This window comes from Heterodontus francisci, chromosome 1 (genome assembly GCF_036365525.1).
Source record: "Heterodontus francisci isolate sHetFra1 chromosome 1, sHetFra1.hap1, whole genome shotgun sequence".
Lineage (NCBI taxonomy): Eukaryota > Metazoa > Chordata > Chondrichthyes > Heterodontiformes > Heterodontidae > Heterodontus > Heterodontus francisci.
Genome location: NC_090371.1, coordinates 108,101,834 through 108,125,205, shown reverse-complemented (window position 1 = coordinate 108,125,205; position 23,372 = coordinate 108,101,834). Strand labels below are relative to the sequence as shown.

At 43.3% G+C, this 23,372-nt stretch overlaps 1 protein-coding gene across 2 annotated transcripts in view; it reads right to left on the bottom strand.

Moving 5' to 3' along the window:
- Nucleotides 1–23,372, bottom strand: part of cwc27 (CWC27 spliceosome associated cyclophilin) — a 422,942-nt gene that overhangs the window by 124,173 nt on the left and 275,397 nt on the right. For both annotated transcript variants that reach the window (XM_068034150.1, XM_068034143.1), the window contains exon 11: nt 2,006–2,103. In XM_068034150.1, coding sequence (XP_067890251.1) covers nt 2,006–2,103 — 98 coding nt within the window. The remainder of the gene's footprint in view (nt 1–2,005; nt 2,104–23,372) is intronic.

Below are 23,372 nucleotides of genomic sequence, written 5' to 3'. Positions count from 1 at the left end.
GGTGTACTCAGAGCCCTTGCAGTCATAAGCAATGCCTTCCCCACATGCAGTACCGCTCACTGCAGACTTTACCAACTGTTATCAACTTTTCCAAACACCTATCACATCCGCAAACTCAAACAAAACAGTAGAAACTAATCAGCAACTAACCTGCAAGTTGCTGATGATCCCTTTATATAACGCTGTTGGCGAGGGGGTGGAGGGGGTTCCTTTGTACTGCTGAATGCATTTCCAGCTGTACGTATTTAAGAGAGGGTGTTAGCTAGAGCAGTGAGTTTCAAAATGGCAGGTCTGGCATCAAATCAGTGTTAGATGCTGAATGGCATCACGATCTGTCTACTTTGCATACTTGCAGCGCATGCACATAATGCCCCCACTAACTCCCTGATGGTGTTTGGCATGTGGCACGCTGGAAGTGACGTGGATGACATTTTGTTACTAAAGCAGCACCCACACAGCCTTAAAAACTGGGGCTACAAAGTCAAATATTTCATCCTGTATATATGGATTTTCAAAAAGCTTTTGATATGGTGCAGTATATGCTGACAAAATTAAGGCATAGAGGGAGTGCGGCAGCGTGTTAGGAAATGGATTAAAGGTTGGAAATAGAGCATAGTGCTGTAAACAATGGCCTCCTTGGGGTTAGTGTTGTGATCATTATTTTTCTCTATATAAAGGATTATTGTAAGCATTATTGTAAGAATGAATAACCCAGGAAGAATATTCAGCAGCATATAAGTAGAGTAAGATGTGATAGAGGTAAGGGTTAATTACACTCTAGACAATGCTGATGAAAGACTGAGAAATTAAGTAAGATAGCCTGAGAATGGAATATTCATTGTTGGATAGATGTCTGGTGGAGGTGTTGGAAATATGAATGGTGAAAGGCCTCAGTAAAATAAATATCTAAAAACAATAGAAGCAATGATTATGAAGGCCACCCTTAGCTAATCACGTGAGCGAAATATCCAGAGAATAATAAGCAGATAGTACTGCTCAGGAACATACGTGAAATGGGGTGAAATGGTCTGTGTAACTACTAACATGCTTATGTACTAACGTACTGACTATATTCACTTTGAACATATACTATCACCATTATTTATATACAATGGCAAAATACAATGGATGCTGAAAATCTGAAATGTTAACAGAAAATGCTGGAATTGTTCAGCAGGTCAGGCAGCGTCTTTCGACAGTTAATGTTTCAGGTCTGTAGTCTTTTGTCAGAACTAGAAAATGTTACAGATGTAAAACATTTGAGGCAAGTATAGAGGAAGGGAAAGGGGGAGATAAGGAAAGAAGAAAAGGGAAGGTCTATAATAGGGTGGAAGGCAGAGTTGATTAAATGGCAAAAGGGATGATGGTGAAAGGCAAAAGTGGGTAGTAATGGGACATGTAACAAAAAAGGGGTCTACAGGAGCTGAAAATGAAAACAGCAGTATCATTACCAGCACCTCCTGTCCAAAGAAATGGGAGCAGTGGTTATGATCTGAAATTGTTCAACTCGATGTTGAGTCTGGATGGTAATAAAGTACCTAATCAAAAGATGATAGGCTACTGCTTGAGCATCTGTTGAGCTTCATTAGAACAGCGTAGGAGGGTGAGGACAGAGAGGTCAGAATGGGATCGGACGAAGAATTAAAATGACAAGCGATTGGAAGCTCAGGATCATGCTTGCAGACTGAATACAGGCATTCAGCAAAGCGATCACCTAATCGGCATTGGTCTCCCCAATGTACGCATTGTGAGCGGTGAATACAGTATATCAAATTGAAAGTACAAATAGATCACTGTTGGACAGATGCCTAGATGCTTGATTAGATGACTATGTTTTCGATCTTAAATCCGGTGTGGGAATGTGGCAAATGGAGCAGGGTGCCCATCCGGGTGTAGTAGTAAACATCTGAGCCACATTAACATGCCTTATGCTGATTTCTGGAACAACACAGCTATACAAATCTGAAATAGCAGCAACGGGTATAAATATATTCTTAGTTATTACCTTGTGACTCTTCTTCCTTTTTAAGAATTTCTGCCTTCTTCCGTTTTGCTGCCAATAGTTCCCGCTTTAGCTGACGTGCTTCTTTGCGTAGTTCTTCACTGTATGAAAACAATATTTACTTAAGCGAATGCTGACAGTTTGCCATGAAAAAACCCTGAAAAATCCAGGACATAGGCATATTTTCAATTTAAAGCTGTTCAGATATATAATAATTTTAAAAAGATTTAAATACTGCACAGTCCACAAAATTGCTCCCGTTATTTTACTTTTTCATTACTTCAAGAGCTCTATATTCTCACAATCTGTTCCTTCGTTGCATCAATGACTTTCTCCACTCATTATCCAACCCTATCTTTGCTGATGGCTGCACTGCACATTCATCAACTCCCTTCAGATCACATGCGCGCAATGTTCACAACCTCCAGTCTGCTCACAGTATAATGGCTGAATCGCTATAACGACAACTTGAATTTATATAGCATCTTAGACATTGTAAAACATCCCAAGGCACTTCACAGAAATGTTAACAAAGAATAAGTGACACCAAGCCACATCAGGAGATATTAGGGCCGAAGACCAAAAGCTTGGTCAAAGAGCTAGGTTTTAAGGAGTGCCTTAAAGGAGGAAAGAGGGGCAGAGAGGTTTAGAGTAGGAATTCCAGAGCTTAGGGCCTTGGTAGCTGAAGACACAGCTGCTGATGGCAAAGTGATTAAAATGTGGGATGCTCAAGAGGCCAGAATCGGAGGTGTGCAATAAAGAAATAAGAAATTTACAAATGGATATGGATAGGTTAGGTGAATGGGCCAAAATCTGGCAGATGGAGTTTAGCGTGGATAAGTGTGAGGTTATCCATTTTGGTCGGACGAATAGAAAGGCAAATTATTATCTAAATGGAGAGAAACTTCAGAGTGCTTTGGAGCAGAGAGATCTGGGTGTCCTCGTGCATGAATCGCAGAAAACTGGTATGCAGGTACAGCAGGTAATAAGGAAGGCAAATGGAATTTTGGCATTTATTACTAAAGGAAGAGAGTATAAAAGTAGGGAAGCGTTGCTGCAACTGTACAAGGTATTAGTGAGACCGCACCTGGAATATTGTGTACAATTTTGGTCCCCTTACTTGGGGAGGGATGTAGTTGCATTGGAGGCAGTTCAGAGGAGGTTCACTAGATTGATTCCAGGGATGAGGGGTTTGTCTTATGAAGAGAGATTGAGCAGTTTAGGCCTTTACTCTCTAGAGTTTAGAAGAATGAGAGGAGATCTAATTGAGGTATATGTGATGATTAAGGGGATTAACAAAGTAGACGTACAGAGGATGTTTCTTCTTGTGGGGCAATCTAGAACGAGAGGTCATAGCTTTAGGATAAGGGGTAGCAGATTTAAAACAGAGATGAGGAGAAATTACTTCTCTCAAAGGGTCGTGAGTCTGTGGAATTCGCTACCCCAGAGTGTGGTGGATGCCGGGACATTGAGTAAATTTAAGGAGGAGATAGACAGATTTTTAATTAATAATGGGTTGAAAGGTTTGGAGACCGGGCAGGAAAGTGGAGTTGAGGCCGAGATGAGATCAGCCATGATCGTATTGAATGGCAGTGCAGGCTCGAGAGGCTGAATTGCCTACTCCTGCTTCTAGTTCTTATGTTCTCGTAGAGTTGTAGGACTGGAGGAGATTACAGAGACAGGCCATGGAGGGTTTTGAAAACAAAGACAGAAATTTTAAAATCGAGGCATTGCTTAACTGGGAGCCAGCATAGGTCAGTGAGTGCAGGGATGATGGGTGAGGAGGACTTGGTTGAGTTAGGTCATCTATTTAACCTCCATTTATATCCATGTCTGTCAATGGAGCAATAAAATTCTTTCAATTCTTCAGGTACAGTTTCTTCACATTTCTCACTAGTCCAATGTACAGATAGTACCTCTTAACCTTTTTTGATCAGCTCATCTTTGGGGTGCCAACCTTGGCCATTGGTAGCATTCTCTCTCCACGTCAGAGGTTGGGGATTCAAACCCCATTCAAGATAATTGACTACGTAATGTAGCTGGCATTTCAATGCAGCACCGTGGGAGTGCTGCACTATTGGAAGTTCTGTCATTTGGGTGACATATTAAACTGAGGCCATCTGTACTCTTTGATCCTCAGAACCCATAGTGCAGTATAATACCCAAATTGAAAAGAATGAAAAAGAAGATCGTGTAAATCAAAGTGTGATGATTAAGTTAACGCCAACCTTGAATTTTAAAAGATTGAACATTGTTAGGGGAAAGAAAGACTGAAGTAGGCAAGAGATTTTAAATTTTGAGGTGCTGGGATATGCTTGACCAGTATGTTCTTGGTCCAGCTAGGAAGGAGGCATTGCTGGATCTGGTGCTGGGAAATGAGGGAGGCCAAGTGGACCAAGTGTCTGTGCGGGAACACTTGGGTAAGAGTAATAATTGTAGCATAAGGTTTATATTAGTAACGGAGAAGAGCAAGGAACAATCTAAAGCTGAACTTCTAAATTTCTAAGCAAGGGGGTGAAACGTTATTGGGGGTAGGCGTGAATGTGGAGTTGTGGTTACAATCAGATCAGCCATGATCTTGTTGAATGGCAGAGCAGGCTCGAGGGGCTGAGTGGCCTACTCCTGCTCCTAATACGTATGTTCGTAACTTGGAAGAAGGGTAACTTCAGTGGGACGAGAGGGGATTGAGCCAGAGTAAAATGGAACCAAGGATTGAGAGCAAAATCGGTAACGGAACCATGGGTGATCTTTAAAGAAGGGATGTTTCAGATACAGGCTAGAAACATTCCAACAAAGGCGAAAGGTAAGCGAACCAAAACCAGGGCTCTTTGTATGACATGGGAGATAGATTATATGACAAAACAAAAAAAGAGGTTGTATGATGCATGTCAGGTGAATTCTTCAAGCAAGAACCAGACCAAATACAATAAGTTGAGAAGGAAAATGAAGAGGAAAATAAGACTGGCAAGGAGAGAATATGAGAATAGAATGGCAGTAACATAAAAGGCAATAATAAGCAGGTAGTAAGAGCTGGGGGTGAGGCCTATTAAGGACAAGGAGGGCAATACATGCTTAGAGGCACAGGGCAAGGTTAGAATACTTAATAAGTACTTTGCATCGGTGTTTACTAAGGAAGGATATGCTGACAAAATATCAGGAGAAGTGGAGATGATAGAGGAAATAGATGGGGTGAAAATTGATAGGAAGGATGTACTGGAAAGATTGGCTGTGCTTAGAGTGGATAAGTTGCCTGGTCTGGATGGCTTGCATCCTAGGTCGCTAAAGGAAGTGGGAGCGGAGATAGTGGAAGGACTTGCCATAATCTTCCCCTGATAAGGGGGAGGTGCCAGAAGTTTGGACAGTGGCAAATGTGACACCCTTATTCAAGAAAGGCTGTAAGGACATTCCAATAACCACAGGCCAGTCAGTTTAACATCAGTGGTGGGTAAGGTTTTAGAAACAAAAATCAGGGATGAAACAATCAAAAGGCACTTGGAGAAATTTGAGCTAATTAGGGAGAGCCAGCACGGATTGATAAAATACAGATCATACCTGACTAATCTATTTGAATTTTTTTGTTGAAGTAACAGATGATGAAGGGAAAGCAATGGATGTTGTCTATATGGATTTTAAGAAAGCGTTTGACAAAGTACCACATAAAAGGCTAGTTAAGCAAACTGAGGCTCACAGAATTGGAGAGTCAGTGTCAGCTTGGATCAAAAATTGGTTCAAGGACAGAAAACAGCGAGTCATGGTAAATGGCTGTCTTTCAAACTGCAGGATGGCAGACAGTGGTGTTCCCCAAGGTTCAGTGCTAGGACCACTGCTTTTTTTTGATATTGCCGATGATGCCTATCGACTACAACAGGACAGATAGGCTAGGAGAATGGGCAGACAAGTGGCAGAGTGTGAGGTGATGCATTTTGACAGAATGGATGGGGAGAGGCTATATAGACTAACTGGCACAGTTAAAGAGTGTACATGGACAGAGGGACCTGGGGGTCCATGTGCATAGATCTTTGATGGTGACAGAACCTATTGAGAGAGTAATTAGCAAAGCATATGGGATCTTGGGCTTAGTAAATACAGGCATTGAGTACAAAAGCAGGGAAGTTATGCTGAAAATTTATAAAGCTCTAGTCAGGCCACAACTAGAGAACTGCACCCAGTTCTGGTCACCACACCTGAGGCAGGATGTGAGGGTCCTTGAGAGCGTGCATAGGAGATTTACCAGAATGATTTCTGGGATGAGGCTCTTTATCTGAATGCATGTAGCATTTGTAACAAGATAGATGAGCTGACAGCACAGATAGAAATAAATGAATATGATTTCATAGCTATCACAGAGATGTGGTTGCAGTATGACCAGGACTGGAAACTCAATGTTCAAGGATATTCGATGTTCCGGAAAAATGGGCAGAAAGGAAAAGGAGGTGGGGTAGCTTTGTTATTAAAGGAAGGGACCAGTGCAGTTGTGAGTAATGATATAGGTATAATACATTGTGATGTAGAATCAGTTTGGGTGGAAATAAGGAATAGCGAGGGAAAGAAATCACGGGTGGGAGCGGTCTATAGGCCCCCAAGGAGTTGTCTCTCTGTTCGGACAAAATATTAATCAGGAAATAATGGAGGCATGTAAGAAGGGCACTGCAATTATCATGGGTGATTTTAATCTGTATACAGACTGGACAAATCAAATTGGCAAGGGTAGCATGGAAGACGAATTTGTAGAGTGCATCAGGGATTGTTTCTTAGAACAATATGTTGCAGAACCTACCCGGGAACAGGCTATTATAGATTTGGTAATGTGTAATGAGGTAGGATTAATAAGAGATCTCGTAGTTAAGGATCCTCCAGGGGGAAGCGATCATAACATGGTAGAATTTCAAATTCAGTTTGAGGGTGAGCAACTCGGGTCTCAAACCAGTGTCTTCAACTTAAACAAGAGAGGTATGAACAAAGAGTTGTCTCAAGCAGGCTGGGAAAATAGACTACAGGGAAAGTCAGTAGAGGAGCAGTGGCAGACTTTTAAGGAGATATTTCATAACTCTCAGCAAACATTTATTCCGGTCAGAAGGAAGGACTCGATGAGAACGATGAACCACACGTGTATAACAAAGTAAGTTAAGGAGAGCATCAAATCAAAAACAAAGGCATACAAAGCAGCAAAAGCTAGTGGTAGGCCAGAGGATTGGGAATTTTTTTAGAAACCAGAAGCAGATGACTAAAAAACTAATAAAGAGGGAGAAAAGTGATGAGAGTAAATTGGCAAGAAATATAAAAACAAGCAGTAAGAGCTTCTACGGGTATATTAAAAGGAAGCGAGTAGCTAAAGTAAGCATGGGACTCTTAGAGGATGAGACTGGGGAATTAATAACAGGGAACAGGAAAATGGCAGATAACTTAAACCAATATTTTGCATCGGTCTTCACGGTGGAGGACACTATAAACATCCCGACAATAATAGATGAGCAAGGTTCAAATGCGAGTGAGGAACTTGTAACAATCTCTATCACGAGGGAAAAGGTGTTGGACAAACTGATGGGACTAAAGGCAGACAAGTCACCAGGACCTGATGGCCTGCATCCAAGGGTTTTAAAAGAAGTGACTGCAGAGATAGTGGAGGCATTGGTCATAATATACCAAAACTCACTGGATTCCAGTAGGGTACCAGCGGATTGGAAAACCACTAATGTGACGCCCCTATTCAAGAAAGGAGGGAGACAGAAAGCAGGAAACTATAGACCAGTTAGCTTAACATCTGTCTTTGGGAAAATGCTACAGTCCATTATTCAGGAAGAAATAGCAGGACATTTAGAAAAACATAATGCAATCAAACAGAGTCAACATGGTTTTACGAAAGGGAAATCATGCTTGACAAATTTGGTAAGAGTTCTTTTGGGATATAACAAGCAGAGTGGATAAAGGGAAACCAGTAGATGTAGTGTATTTGGATTTTCAGAAGGCGTTCGATAAGGTGCCACATAAAAGGTTATTGCACAAAATAAGAGCTCAGGGTATTGGGGGTAATGTGTTGGCATGGATTGAGGACTGGCTAACACACAGAAGGCACAGAGTCAGGATCAATGGGTCTTTTTCAGGTTGGAAAGCCGTAACTTGTAGGGTGCCACAAGGATCGGTCCTAGGGCCTCAACTATTTACTATCTATATTAATGACTTGGAGGAAGGGACAGAGTGTAGTGTATCCAAATTTGCTGACGATACTAAAATAGGTGGGAAGGCATGTTGTGTTGAGGACACAAAGAATCTGCAAAGGGATATAGATAGATTAAATGAGTAGGCAAAAACGTGGCAGATGGAGTTCAATGTGGGAAAGTGTGAGGTCATTCACTTTGGTAGGAAGATTAAAAAGGCAGATTATTATTTAGTTGGAGAAAGACTACAAAATACTGCAGTACAGAGGGATCTGGGTATTCTTGAACATGAAACACAACAAGTTGGCATGCAGGTGCAGCAAGTAATTAGGAAGGCAAATGGAACTTTGGCCTTTATTGCTAGGGGGTTAGAGTTTAAAAATAGGGAAGTCTTGTTAGAATTGTACAGGGTGTTGGTGAGGCCACACCTGGAGATCTGCGTAAGGGGTTGTCTTATCAAGAACGGCTAAACAGGTTAGGCCTTTATTCATTGGAATTTAGAAGAATGAGAGGTGATCTTATTGAAATATATAAGATTTTAAGGGGGCTTGACAGGGTAGATGTTGAGAAGATGTTTCCACTGGTGGGGGAATCTCGAACTAGGGGACATAATTACAGAATAAGGGGGCACACATTTAAAACTGAGATACAAAAGAATTTCTTCTCTCAGAGGGTGGTGAATCTCTGGAATTCTCTACCTCAGAGAGTTGTGGAGGATAGGTCACTCAATGTATTTAAGGAGGAGGTAGATAGATTTTTGATATCTCGGGGAGTCAAGGGGTATGTGGCGCAGGCCCAAAAGAGGACTTGAGGCCTGGGACAGATCAGCCATAATCTTACTGAATGGCGGGGCAGGCTTGAGGGGCTGAATGGCCTACTCCTGCTCCTAATTCTTCTGTTCTTATGATTTCAAAAGGAAATTGGATGGGAACACGAGGGAAAAAATTTGCAAGGCTATGGTGATAAAGCAGAGAAATGGGACTGATTGAATTGCTCTGGAGAACTGGCATGGACTCAATGGGCCGTATGCCCTCCTTCTGTGCCGTAATGACATTATAATCTAGAGTAGGAGACTGTGTTAAACTCCGGAAAGCTTGTTAGGGAAGGATAATGCTGCAGCCTATCTTTAATCAGTTTCACATTTATTGTACAGACTAAAAGGATTACAAAAATGTAGCTCCTCACTCAAACCCTCCCCCGGTCTCAGTAAGTGTCTGCTTATAAGTGCTCAAGTAAGACCCCAGTTAACACCTTCCACCTACATATAATCACAATTAACTGATTAACAGATTCCCTTCTTTCTTTTACAATACAACTTGGATTAACAAGCTCAAACAACATTTCCAAATAAATTCCATATTATGTTGTTACGACCAGGTGAGAAAGAGGTCTAGGGCTTCCTTTCAGCCTTCACCTGGTCTTATTGTAACAGGGTTTAATTTTAAACACACCGTGTTTTTAGCTCCCCCTTGGTGAATCCTTGTTCACCACTTTCCAATTATAAGGCAAAGAAACCAGCACAAACAGGCTTTTTTAGGTTTCAAGAAGAAAAGTTGAAATTTATTAAACCTAAACTCTAATTCGGTTAACGCCTACGGATGCACGCCGCGCCGTCACATGAGCACAAATACGTGATACACACATGCAAATAGAGACAGAAAAGAGAAGAAAAATAAAGTGGAAAGGTATGAGGCAATATTTATTTTTATTTATTTAGAGATACAGCACTGAATCAGGCCCTTCGGCCCACCGAGTCTGTGCCGACCAACAACCACCCATTTATGCTAATCCTACATTAACCCCATATTCTCCTACCACCTACCTATACTAGGGGCAATTTACAACAGCCAATTTACCTATCAACCTGCAAGCCTTTGGCTGTGGGAGGAAACCGGAGCGCCCGGCGGAAACCCACGCAGACACAGGGAGAACTTGCAAACTCCGCACAGGCAGTACCCAGAACTGCACCCGGGTCGCTAGAGCTGTGAGGCTGTAGTGCTAACCACTGCGCCACTGTGCCGCCCTGAAGAGTTGTTGTTACGGTTACGGTACTTCGAGCTCACTGTAGAGTCCTTGATTGTAGGTAGATCTTGCTTTTCGTTGGGGCCCAGTATTCTTCTTAAACCTTGTTCGCTATAGGAGACTTTTCTCTTTTAGGGTTCATGTGTCTTCAGTGGATTCAGAGAAAGAGATTGTGAGAAAGAGATGGGAGCAGCAAGACAGACAGGCAGGAGGTCTTCTTCAGTCTAGGAGCATTCTGCTTTCTGCAGGCTCTCAGTTCAAGCTGTACAATTCAGAAACCCCAGGTTGCCAAGCAGGTTAGTCATGTGACTAACTGGTCTGACCACGTCTTGGCTCTGTGTATTGTATCATCTTAGCAGGGAATGGCATGCGCTTCCCTGCCTTCAATGTCCGTTAGTATGTAAATGTTTTTTCCAGTCCTTGTAACAGGCCTTCTCTTCTTCCCAGCAACAATTTGAAATTTAATGTCCATGTGGCGAAATTAATATGCCTCATTCTTGGCAGGTAGGGGCATGCATGATACCTCCACACCAAGGGGAATGAAATACAATTTGAAAAAAGAACATTTCATTAAAAGGGTTGAGAGAAAATATAAGATACAGAAAAAAACATGCATTTCTCTCATTCATTTCCATTCATTAATAAATCCTAAAGCTCATTAAAATTACACGTCTTTTCTTGGTGCCAGTGCTGCTTTAATTGCCCCATTTTTGGTAACCCAGTAAACAGGTAGGTCTTTGGGGAAGTTTTTCTTCAGTTCGCCCATTTCCATGACTGTTGAGGGACTTTGTTTCTGCTGAGAACTGCCAAGGGGGTGGGAGGGGAGGGGTTAGATTTAATTAGCCCTAAATTGGAGTTTTTTCCCCAAAAGAGTCAATAGTCGGTGTGTCTATCCTGAACTCTCTTTCAGTGCTTTGCTGAATCATGCAAAGGCTTTTGAGTTTAGGGGAATGGGTGGTTTTTGGGGAGGATTCTTTGCTAATTTTCTATTCGTTCTTTGGGACACACCTACCTGCAGGTATTTATGCAGACTCTTTTGCACTACCCTGTGGCACTTCGACTAGGTGAGGCATCACCAACACGGTTTCCATGCCCCCCCAGAGGTCATTCTTATTCTCTGCAAGTTCATGTAACTGCTGTTAGCAACTCTGGTGGAGTGCTTCTAGAGTCTGCTTTTACGCAGGAGGATGTGGGGTCTATCGTTTCCACATTTTCGGGGTTGGCTGACTGGACAGGAGGGGTTTTCATCCGGGATTCCTCCCGGACTTCCTTCAACCTGCCCTCTTTTTTCTTCACTTTTTCCCCTTCACTTTCTAAACTTTTGCCAGCCTTGTGCTTGCTTGTCCCCTTTTGTTCTCGGTGGGAGTCCCAAACAGTTCACCAGCCCACTGCTGGAGGGTCCTCCTAACACTGGTACACGACTTAGGGTTGCAGGTTTCACTGTAGGTTGGGGTTTTCCCTCAACCTGGCACTTGTGGCAATTCTTGCAGTACTCCACCACATCTTTGTGGAGTTTTGGCCAGTCAAACTGCTGTCTTATGCAGGCTTTGGTCTTTTGCATACCGGCATGTACAGCCATTGTAATCTCGTGGGCCCTTCTTAATATTTCTCTCCGGGACCTCTGCGGCGTCACTAAAAAAGAACAAAGAACAGTACAGCACAGGAACAGGCCATTCGGCCCTCCAAGCCTGCGCCGATCTTGATGCCTGCCGAAACTAACACCTTCTGCACCTCCGGGGCCCATATCCCTCTATTCCCTTCCTATTCATATATTTGTCAAGATGTCTCTTAAACGTCGCTATTGTATCTGCTTCCACCACCTCCCCTGGCAGCAAGTTCCAGGCACTCACCACCCTCTGTGTAAAAAACTTGCCTCGCACATCCCCTCTAAACTTTGCCCCTCGCACCTTAAACCTATGTCCCCTAGTAACTGACTCTTCCACCCTGGAAAAAAGCTTCTGACTATCCACTCTGTCCATGCCGCTCATAACTTTGTAAACCTCTATCATGTCGCCCCTTCACCTCCGTCGTTCCAGTGAAAACAATCCGAGGTTTTCCAACCTCTCCTCATAGCTAATGCCCTCCAGATCAGGCAACATCCTGGTAAACCTCCTCTGTACCCTCTCCAAAGCCTCCACGTCCTTCTGGTAGTGTGGCAACCAGAATTGCATGCAATATTCTAAGTGTGGCCTAACTAAGGTTCTGTACAACTGCAACATGACTTGCCAATTTTTATACTCTATGCCCCGACCGATGACGGCAAGCATGCCGAATGCCTTCTTGACTACCTGATCCACCTGCGTTGCTACTTTCAGTGACCTGTGGACCTGTACGCCCAGATCTCTCTGCCTGTCAATACTCCTAAGGGTTCTGCCATTTACTGTATACCTCCCACCTGCATTAGACGTTCCAAAATGCATTACCTCACATTTGTCCGGATTAAACTCCATCTGCCATTCCTCCGCCCAAGTCTCCAACCGATCTATATCCTGCTGTATCCTCTGACAATCCTCATCATTATCCGCAACTCCACCAACCTTTGTGTCGTCCGCAAACTTACTAATCAGACCAGCTACATTTTCCTCCAAATCATTTATATATACGACAAACAGCAAAGGTCCCAGCACTGATCCCTGCGGAACACCACTAGTCACATCCCTCCATTCAGAAAAACACGCATCCACTGATACCCTCTGTCTTCTGTGACCGAGCCAGTTCTGTATCCATCTTGCCAGCTCACCTCTGATCCCGTGTGACTACACCTTTTGTACCAGTCTGCCATGCGGGACATTGTCAAAGGCTTTACTAAAGTCCATATAGACAACATCCACCGCCCTTCCCTCATCAATCATCTTCGTCACTTCCTCAAAAAACTCAATCAAATTAGTAAGACACGACCTCCCCTTCACAAAACCATGCTGTCTCATGCTAATAAGTTTGTTTGTTTCCAAATGGGAGCAAATCCTGTCCCGAAAAATCCTCTCTAATAGTTTCCCTACCACTGACATAAGGTTCACCGGCCTATCATTTCCTGGATTATCCTTGCCACCCTTCCTAAACAAAGGAACAACATTGGCTATTCTCCAGTCCTCTGGGACCTCACCTGTAGCTAATGAGGATGCAAAGATTTCTGTCAAGGCCCCAGCAATTTCTTCCCTTGCCTCCCTCAGTATTCTAGGGTAGATCCCATCAGGCCCTGGGGACTTATCTACCTTAATGCTTTGCAAGACACCCAACATCTCCTCCTTTTTGATAATGAGATGACTGAGACTATCTGCACTCCCTTCCCTAGGCTCATCATCCACCAAGTCCTCCTCCTTGGTGAATACTGATGCAAAGTACTCATTTAGCACCTCGCCCATTTCCTCTGGCTCCATGCATAGATTCCCATCTCTGTCCTTGAGTGGGACAACCCTTTCCCTGGTTACCCGCTTGCTCTTTATATATGTATAAAAAGCCTTGGGATTTTCCTTAATCCTGTTTGCCAATGACTTTTCATGACCCCTTTTAGCCCTCCTAACTCCTTGCTTAAGTTCCTTCCTACTGTCTTTATATTCCTCAAGTGCTTCGTCTGTTCCTAGCTTTCCAGCCCTTACAAATGCTTCCTTTTTCTTTTTGACTAGGCTCACAATATCCCGTGTTATCCAAGCTTCCCGAAACTTGCCAAACATGTCTTTCTTCCTCACAGGAACATGCTGGTCCTGGATTCTAATCAGCTGACGTTTGAAAGACTCCCACATGTCAGATGTTGATTTACCCTCAAACTAAATTCTTCAGTTCCTGCCTAATATTGTTATAATTAGCCTTCCCCCAATTTAGCACCTTCACCCGAGGACTACTCTTATCCTTATCCACAAGTACCTTAAAACTTATGGAATTATGGTCACTGCTCCTGAAATGCTCCCCCACTGAAACTTCGACCACCTGGCCGGGCTCATTCCCCAATATCAGGTCCAGAATGGCCCCATCCCTAGTTGGACTATCTACATACTGTTTCAAGAAGCCATCCTGGATGCTCCTCACACATTTTGCCCTATCCAAGCCCCGAGCACTAAGTGAGTCCCAGTCAATATTGGGGAAGTTAAAATCACCCACCACTACAACCCTGTTACCTTTACATCTTTCCAAAATCTGTCTACATATCTGCTCCTCTACCTCCCGCTGGCTGTTGGGAGGCCTGTAGTAAACCCCCAACATTGTGACTGCACCCTTCCTATTCCTGAGCTCCACCCATATTGCCTCGCTGCATGACCCCTCTGTGGTGTCCTCCCACAGTACAGCTGTGATATTCTCCTTAACCAGTAATGCAACTCCCCCACCCCTTTTACATCCCCCTCTATCCCGCCTGAAGCTTCTAAAGCCTGGAACATTTAGCTGCCAATCCTGCCCTTTCCTCAACCAAGTCTCTGTAATAGCAACAACATCATATTTCCAAGTACTAATCCAAGCTGTAAGTTCATCTGCCTTACCTGTTATACTTCTCGCATTGTAACAAATGCACTTCAGACCACCAGTCCCACTGTGTTCAGCAACATCTCCCTGCCTGCTCTTCCTCTTAGTCCTACTGGCCTTATTTACTATGTCCTCCTCATTTACTTCACTAGCTGTCCTACTGCTCTGGTTCCCACCCCCCTGCCACACTAGTTTAAACCCTCCCGAGTGATGCTAGCAAATCTTGCAGCCAGGATATTAGTGCCCTTCCAGTTTAGATGCAACCCGTCCTTCTTGTACAGGTCCCATCTGTCCCTGAAGAGAGCCCAATGGTCCAGATATCTGAAACCCTCCCTTCTCCACCAGCTGCTCAGCACGTGTTTAGCTGCACTACCTTCCTATTTCTAGCCTCACTGGCACGTGGCACAGGGAGTAATCCCGAGATTACACCCCTTGAGGTCCTGTTTTTTTAACTTCCTACTCCCTAAACTCCCCCTGCAGGACCTCATCACGCTTCCTGCCTATGTCATTGGTATCGATGTGTACCACAACCTCTGGCTGTTCACCCTGCCCCTTCAGAATGCCCTCTGTCCGTTCAGAGACATCCTTGACCCTGGCACCAGGGAGGCAACATACCTTCCTGGAGTCTCTTTCACGTCCACAGAAGTGCCTATCTGTGCCCCTGACTATAGAGTCCCCTATAACTATTGCTCTTCTGCGCTTTGTCCCTCCCTGCTGAACAACAGTGCCAACCATGGTGCCAGTGCTCTGGCTGCTGCTGTTTTCCCCTGATAGGCCATCCCCCTCAACAGTATCCAAAATGGTATACTTGTTCGAGAGGGGGATAGCCACAGGGGCTTCCTGCACTGACTGCCTGCCCCTTCTAGCGGTCACCCATCTATCTGCTGTACTTTGGGTGTAACCACTTCTCTAAAACACCTGTCTATGACGCTTTCTGCCACCTGCATGCTCCTAAGTGCATCCAGTTGCCGCTCCAACCGATCCATGCGGTCTGTGAGGAGCTGCAACTGGGTACACTTCCTGCAGATGTAGTCGCCCGGAACGCTGGAAGCGTCTCGGACTTCCCACATCTCACAGGTGAAGCACTTCACCCCTCTAACTGACATTTCTATCACTAATTAGTTAATTGATATAAAAGAAATAAATACTTATTAAATCCTTACTAAATTATGATACACTTCACTGTGTGGTCCCTAGTGCTAGATTTCTACAATAAATATTAAATGCTGTCTAAATACAGTAATCTCCTCCCTCTGGTTTAGTTACTCTACTTATTAATTAGTTAATCAGTGTTTTAATCAATTTTTATCAGTTTTATTTTCAAATTCGGTATCGATTCCCTACCAGCCAATCAGGTCACAGCTTTCCTGTGACGTCACTTTTTCAGGTTTTTTTTCCCCCACCCTGCCGAAGCTGCCGAATCGCTAGGTCAGTACTTTGTAGTGAAAGGTACCTTCCCAGCTGCCCCCTGGCTCGCACTCTCACTGCTACCACTGTTCAAAGGTGAACCACTGTCCACTCCTTGCTCTCAGTTCTGTCAGGAGTACTCCATTTCCTCATCAGTACCTCATTCTTTAAACAGAAGCAACCAGGGACTCCCACTTCATCACTTTCAGATTGGGCAGCCTGTGCTAACTCTCACAATACTGGGTCGGCTCGCTGAGCCTCAGCTAGGGAAAATCCATTTCATTCATTCACTAGGTCTCTAACTTTTCAAAGAAAGTCTCAGACAGACCTGGTCAAGTGCCTGCAGTGCCAATACAGACCCCTCTGGGGGAGCTGGCTTGATCCACTACACGTTCAGGGAAACTGCAGGGGTCCATCTCTTGCAATGGCCCTGTCTCTCTGATGTCCTGTGTTCTTTCCCGCCAGATCATTACCTAGGAGCAGGTCAATCCTGTCCACAGGCAAACTAGGCACAATCCCTATGGTCACCGGTCCCGAAACTAGGTTGCAATCCAGTTGCACCTGGTGTACAGGTACAGGCATACACTGACCCAATACCATTCACCACCACTTTGGTGTTCATTGCACTCTCTGGAGGAAAGGTTAGGCCTTTTTTTTTCCCTGTAAAAGTGATCTAGTGGCCCCTGTATCCCTGAGAATTACTATGGACTTGCTGGCCCACTCAAGGTGTATGGGGTTACTTTCCCTTCAAACACAAAACCCTGGTAACCTTCAGGAATCCTAATAGATTTTCCTGCACTTGCAGTAGTAAGCTTCCTGGGTATCACTCGTACTGCTGTTCAAGCCACAGCTTGTTCTGCTGTGCTTTCCATCAGGTTCCCTTCTTCACTGAGCGGGTGTGCCCTGATTAACCCTACCAGTTTTCCCTTTAGTTTCCAGTAATCAGCTTTTAAATGCCCTGCTTTATTCCAATGGAAGCACACAGGTCTCCGGGTCTCACTCTTGCTCACAGCACCTACATTTTTGGCTGGAGGAGCGCCCCCTATTTCTCCTGTTTTCCTCTCTCTCCCTGGACTGCTTGGGCTCCTATCACCTTCCCATCCTTTGTCCTTTTCGGATTTGTGGGGGTGGCTAGGAAAGGTTCTCCTCTAGGAAACTAACTTTTAAAATTAAAGCAAACTCATCGGCTAGAACGGCCATTTGCCAGGCTCTCTGGGCCCTTTGCTCCTCTACATGGGTTTTTATGGAGAGTGGGAGACAGTGTTTAAATTCCTCTAACAAAATTACTTCTCTGAGATTCTCATAGCTGAGTTGTACTTTAAGGGCCCTCAGCCACTGGTCAAACTCCAGATAAGTTTGATTAGCTTGCTTCTTGAGGGTTCTAAACTTTTGGCGATAGGCTTGGGTACTAATTCATATGCCCTGAGGATAGCATTTTTGGTCAGTTCATAATTTGATGAACTCTTATCTGGCAACAGGGAATAAACCTCATGGGCTTTTCCAGTTCGCTTGCTTTGTAGCAAAAGAGACCAGGTTTCAGATGGCCATTTTAGCTGCCTTGTCAGTTTCTTAAAAGACACAAAAAATATTTCTACATCTTCCTCATTGAATTTTGAGATTACATGAACTAGTTTTAACAATTTTGTACCCAGCCCTGAATTACGTTGCTCCATATTGGCTATCTTTTCACTGGGGTTAATCTGTCGCCCCCTACTTAACTCAAGCTGCTTCAACTCTCTCTCTTTGCATTCTTACTGGAATGCTCTTTCTCTCTCTCTCTCGCTCCTCTCTCTCTCGCTCATTCCTTTTCCTGTCCTTGTCTTGCTTCACATTTCTTCTGGAATGCTCTTTCTTTCTCCCGCTCTCTTTCCTCAAATTCAAGTTTCCTCTGTTCAAATTGTATCTTTGCTAACAACACTCTGTGGGAGTCTGCTTCTAACCCTGTTTCTGCTTCTTCAGATTCAAGGGAAAAATTGTTGGCCACTAGTCTTAGGAGTTCAGACTTCCTAGCCTTGCCACGTACTGCTCAGCCATTTTCCTCAACTCCTCCATAGACAGTGCTTTCAACTTATCCCAAGTTACTTCACCCTGGCTTGGGGAGCTACTAGCTTCAGTTGCAGACATGTTAGTATTCACGCACACACAACCACAAGAAAACCTGTATCAATCTTCTCTTTTTTCATTGGGAACAATTTGGCTTCCCACTTCCAATTTCTCTCATTTGTCTGTGGGTCAATTCTGGACGCTAGCACCCAAATTTCCGTTATGACCAGGAGAGAAAGAGGTCTGGGGTTCCCTTTCAACCTTCAGGGTTTAATTTTAATAGGGTTTAATATTAAACACACCGTGTTTTTAGCTCCCCCTTGGCGATTCCTTGTTCATTGCTTTCCAATTATAAGGCAAAGAAACCAGCACTGAAACAGGCTTTCTTAGGTTTAAAGAAGAAAATTTGAAATTTATTAAACTTAAACTCTAATTCAGTTAACACCTATGGATACACGCCCTGCCCCATGCAAGCATGCATACGCGATACACACATGCAAATAGAGACAGAAAAGAGCAGGAGAAAAATAAAGCGGAAAGGTTTGAGGCAATATCTGAAGAGTTGGTGTTATGGTTACGGTACTTCGAGCTCACTGTAGAGTCCTTGATTGTAGGTAGATCTTGCTTTTCGTTGGGGCCCAGTATTCTTCTTAAACCTTGTTCGCTATAGAAGACTTTTCTCTTTTAGGGTTCATGTGTCTTCAGTGGATTCAGAGAAAGAGATTGTGAGAAAGAGATGGGAGCAGCAAGACAGACAGGCAGGAGGTCTTCTTCAGTCTAGGAGCATTCTGCTTTCTGCAGGCTCTCAGTTCAAGCTGTACAATTCAGAAACCCCAGGTTGCCAAGCAGGTTAGTCATGTGACTAACTGGTCTGACCATGTCTTGGCTCTGTGTATTGTATCATCTTAGCAGGGAATGGAATGCGCTTCCCTGCCTTCAATGTCTGTTAGTATGTAAATGATTTTTTTCCAGTCAAGGTCTTGAAGTCCTTGTAATAGGCCTTTATTTCCTCTCAGCGACAACTTGAAATTTAATGTCCATGTGGTGAAATTAATATGTCTCATTCTTGGCAGGTGGGGGCCTGCATGACAATGAACAAAGTATTAACATGCTCAAAGAACATTTCCAAATAAATTCCATATGGGTACAAAGTATTACATTGTGAGACTCCCCTTCTCTAAAGCCCCTAACAATGTCTTTGTACTAGCATTTGTTTTTGTGAAACAATTGGATAGCAAATGAGTTGCATCTACCCATTTACGTTTGGAGATTTTTTCTCTCCAGCATTTGTTTCAATCCAGCCAGGTCACTCACATTTCTTGTAAAGTGTACACTGTCCCACAAAGAACAATTATCCACATAACATTCAATGGATATCTATCTTCAGTATGTCCTTTGTTCAGGATTTCACCCAAAATATTTGACAAATAGAACCCTATATCCACTGTCTCCACAACACTCAATGTTTCAGCAGTTAAAGTACTTTTAACGACCCATTTTATTTTCTTAGCCTCCCAAGCTAAAGGACAACATTTCCCATTTTCACCCATCAGAAATATTATGAAACCAGCTGCACTCAAATACCCATCAGCAAGATTAGCATGTGAAGCATCAATAAAAATTATTAGCTTCATGTTTTTGGGTCACCTAAGGATGGGAACTTCAGTATACAATCTCCTGTTTAGTTTTATTAAATGTTTTATTTGCCCTTAAAACATTCTCAACTTTTGGGTATTTCATCATTGTGCTTAACTCTAGCACATCAAAACTAGCATCAGGCTTAGACTGAGAGCACAACCAGTTTAATTGACCAATCACGCTTCGCAATTGCTCAGTCTCTACTTTAGATATATCATCATCTTACATCTTTCTGTGATGACCTAACACCGGGATAGGAATAACACTCTCTAAATAGGATTGTTGATTTAAAGTTATTCCAGACTTAGTCTGCTTAATATATAAACCAATATATTTAAAGGCCCCACAAAGCTGACTCCCAATCTTAAATTTTGCCCTAATCTTATGAGTTGTGAAAGTTCTATTTGAATAGAGCAGTTGATGTTAATAGATCAACGAAAGAACTTGAATTCATGTAACGTGTTCCATGCTAGGATGTTCCAAAGCACCTCAGAGTCAGTGACATAGTTTAGAAATGTAGTCACAATTATAATGTGGTACATACAGCAGTCAAATTACATACAGCAAGGTCCTGCAAAGGGCAATGAGATAAATGAACTATCGATGATTTTTTTTAAAGTCATGTTTGTTAAGGGATAAATGATAGCTAGAGGCAGGTGGGAGAACTCCCCATCTCTTCTTTAAATAATACCATGGGATCTTTTACATCCACCTGAGAAAGCAGGTCGGGTCTCAGTTAAATATTTTGTTCAAAATATGGCACTTCTGACAGTGCAGCACTCTGTCAGTACTTCACTAGAGTGTCAGCCTATATTTATGTGCTCAATTCTCTGCAGTGGGTCTTGAACTGACAATTTTCTGAGAGTGGTTGGTACCACTGAGCCAAGGCTGACAGCTTACTTCTTGTGCAAGTGCAAAAGAGGTGAATTGCGATGTACTGAGGCAACTTAACTTGAATCAGGTCAGCAGTTTTCCTGTGCTGCAAACAGTGCTGGAAACTTGGCAGGTATGCAAGGTAGTCCCATGGTGCTCTCAAATAATGATATTATAATTCAGAGTCAGAGAAAGAAGTAAAGCATTGGACTAAAATCTAAGAACTGCTGGTACCTTCCATTGAGTCATGACACTGCGGTGCAGATATGGAAGAGAGAGATTGCAATATCACATGTGAAACTGCAGAATGCAAGCCCTGATAAGTTTCTCACATATCATGTACCTCCTCAGGAAGAACAGTCACTATAGCCATGATGCAAACATGTTTCAAAATAGTACAAAAATACTGCAGGGCAGTGTTGAATCGGTATGCTTTGTGTGTGCATGTGTTTCCAATCTGTACAGGGAAATGTTTTGCCCTCTTTGAACAATAAAAGTGCATATTACTACAGGAACTCTATTGTGACTAATATTCTGCACATCAATATATTCTTTACCAGCCATTCGAATCTCATTCGTAGCAATTTTAAACGATGCTCCATTTTGACAATGTAAAGACACTACCTCATCCAACTACTAGTAAACTATCTAGCCCTGTTTGAAAACAATACTTTTTTGGCTTAATCAACTCAAGACAAATGAGTTGATTAAGGCAAAGAGCATTTGAAATGTTGTATCCTGTCAAATTTATTGCCAGATTCACATGAAGAATAGTAATTTGTAATAAGTGATAAAGATACTAAGAAGATAATATGACCATCTCTGAATATCAAAACCAGAAGTATTGCCAATTGTCTAATAAGTTCCAAATTCAAATCTAGGAAAATTGACTTCATCCTTCTTCACAATGAAAAGAAAACCATGCTTTATATGGTAAGAGATTACTTTTGAAGAGTCTTTAGTGCCAAAACAGTACTTTTGTTGTCATATTCAATGGACACGAATTTGGTTTCTCTAGTGCCATTGGAGGTGGTGCTACATAAGCCCTGCGTCCTCCTAGAGGTGTTCACTGCGCTGCAAGCTGCTTCCGGCATGGCAAGTCTTGAGAAGGGCACCTGCGCAGACACCCCCTGCATGCACTGGAAGCATGTAAAGTGGCGCTATCTTGGTGCCAACAAACCCTTCTGGCTGATGTGATGCCAGATTCTAATTTGGACCACGAGCATCACTCTGAAAAAATTACTTGTTGAGCTGCAAGATGGGCCCTGCACCAGCACTATTTAATGGGCCAAACATCCAACTTGCAGCTAAGGCAATTTTGAAGAGCTTCTGCTATTGCAAAGTGTCTGAAAGTACTGTGGCATGTTTCTAGAAGTTTTGTGGAGAGTCCCTGGACTTGGCAGGGAGTGCTGCTGCATCCTTACAGGGATGGCAAAGGAGTAGGTGACCTTTCCACCAAAGGTTGCAAGAGATATGGGCTGCAGTTGCAGTGCCTCAGGGTCTGCAGCATGACAGGGAAATGATGAGAGGCTGGGAGAGAGCAAGCTCTGTGCAATGTCCTCTACCAAATTTGGAGCCAGACTCCTCCATGCTCTTTGGTAGTGACAGGAGGCTGTCTGGCCAGCCAGTGCATCCAGCACCTTGGTATGCATGCCCATCAATGCTTTTCCTGTATGCTGCCCCATTGAGGTCCTCATCTGAGTCAGCACAACTCACCCTTTAGTGAACTGGGAAACAAACATTCTTTACCCTTGGTGTGGTGACAGCCCATTCATACCTGGTGACATAGCACATGATGACCCCAACTCCATAGCAGCCTCCAAGGTACGTGCAATGCCAATATCTAAGCTGGTGGCTCTGAGTGTCAGATCAAGTGACAGGGCCTTTTTATTAGTGCTGTTCTGCTCTCTCAATCCTCCTTGGGCTGCTGTGGCTGGGCAGGTGGCAGTTCTTGGTTTCTAAATCATGGTATCGCTCCTCCTCTTGCCCACCTCCTCCACCAATGCCTCCCACACTGTATCTGTCACCCTGGAACCCTCTTTCTGCCCTGGTGTTCGATTTTCCATGTTTTAAATTGCAGCATTATTATTCAGGGCAGTTTCCCCACATGCTCTCAGCACAACGCTGCATAGCACAGAGGCAGCTGGTTGCACTGCAGACACTCGGCCCTATGCTATAATTATGGTAATGAGGTGATAGAAACAAATGTACGCGCTGCCCACCTCCCACTGAACCATTGTGGGCAGGTCACGAATTGCGACCCCTGTGCCCAATTAACTGAGCAGATGAATTTTTAGCCCTTTGTACTTATTCGTATCTTTAAAATACAAAATGGTTGTTGGATTCATTGGAGTCTGACTTCCATTTCTTACAGTCAATGATCAGAATTCCTTATCAATTACATATTTTCCAAATAGACCCAAAACTGCTTTGGCTCAAGATCCAAGAACATGATCAATTCAAAAATAGTGGATTCAAATTGAAATATACTAATTTGAAGTTTTGAAGATTTAGAATACCTAGTGAGACAAATTATTACAATGGCTTAAAATGCCAGGAACCCCAATTAGGTTTTTGGCTTTATGAGAGTTTTTTTTATTTTACACCAAGGCTAACTGGGGACAGTTACTAGGAAGACCTTTCATCCCATGTCTGTATTGGATCCCATACGCTTTTAGAACAGCTTTGTCAATTTGTCGTGCCACCTTCAAAGATTTGTGTATGGGAAACCCCAGGGGTCTCTGTTTCTGTACCTTCTTTAAAACAATTTCACTGTTAGA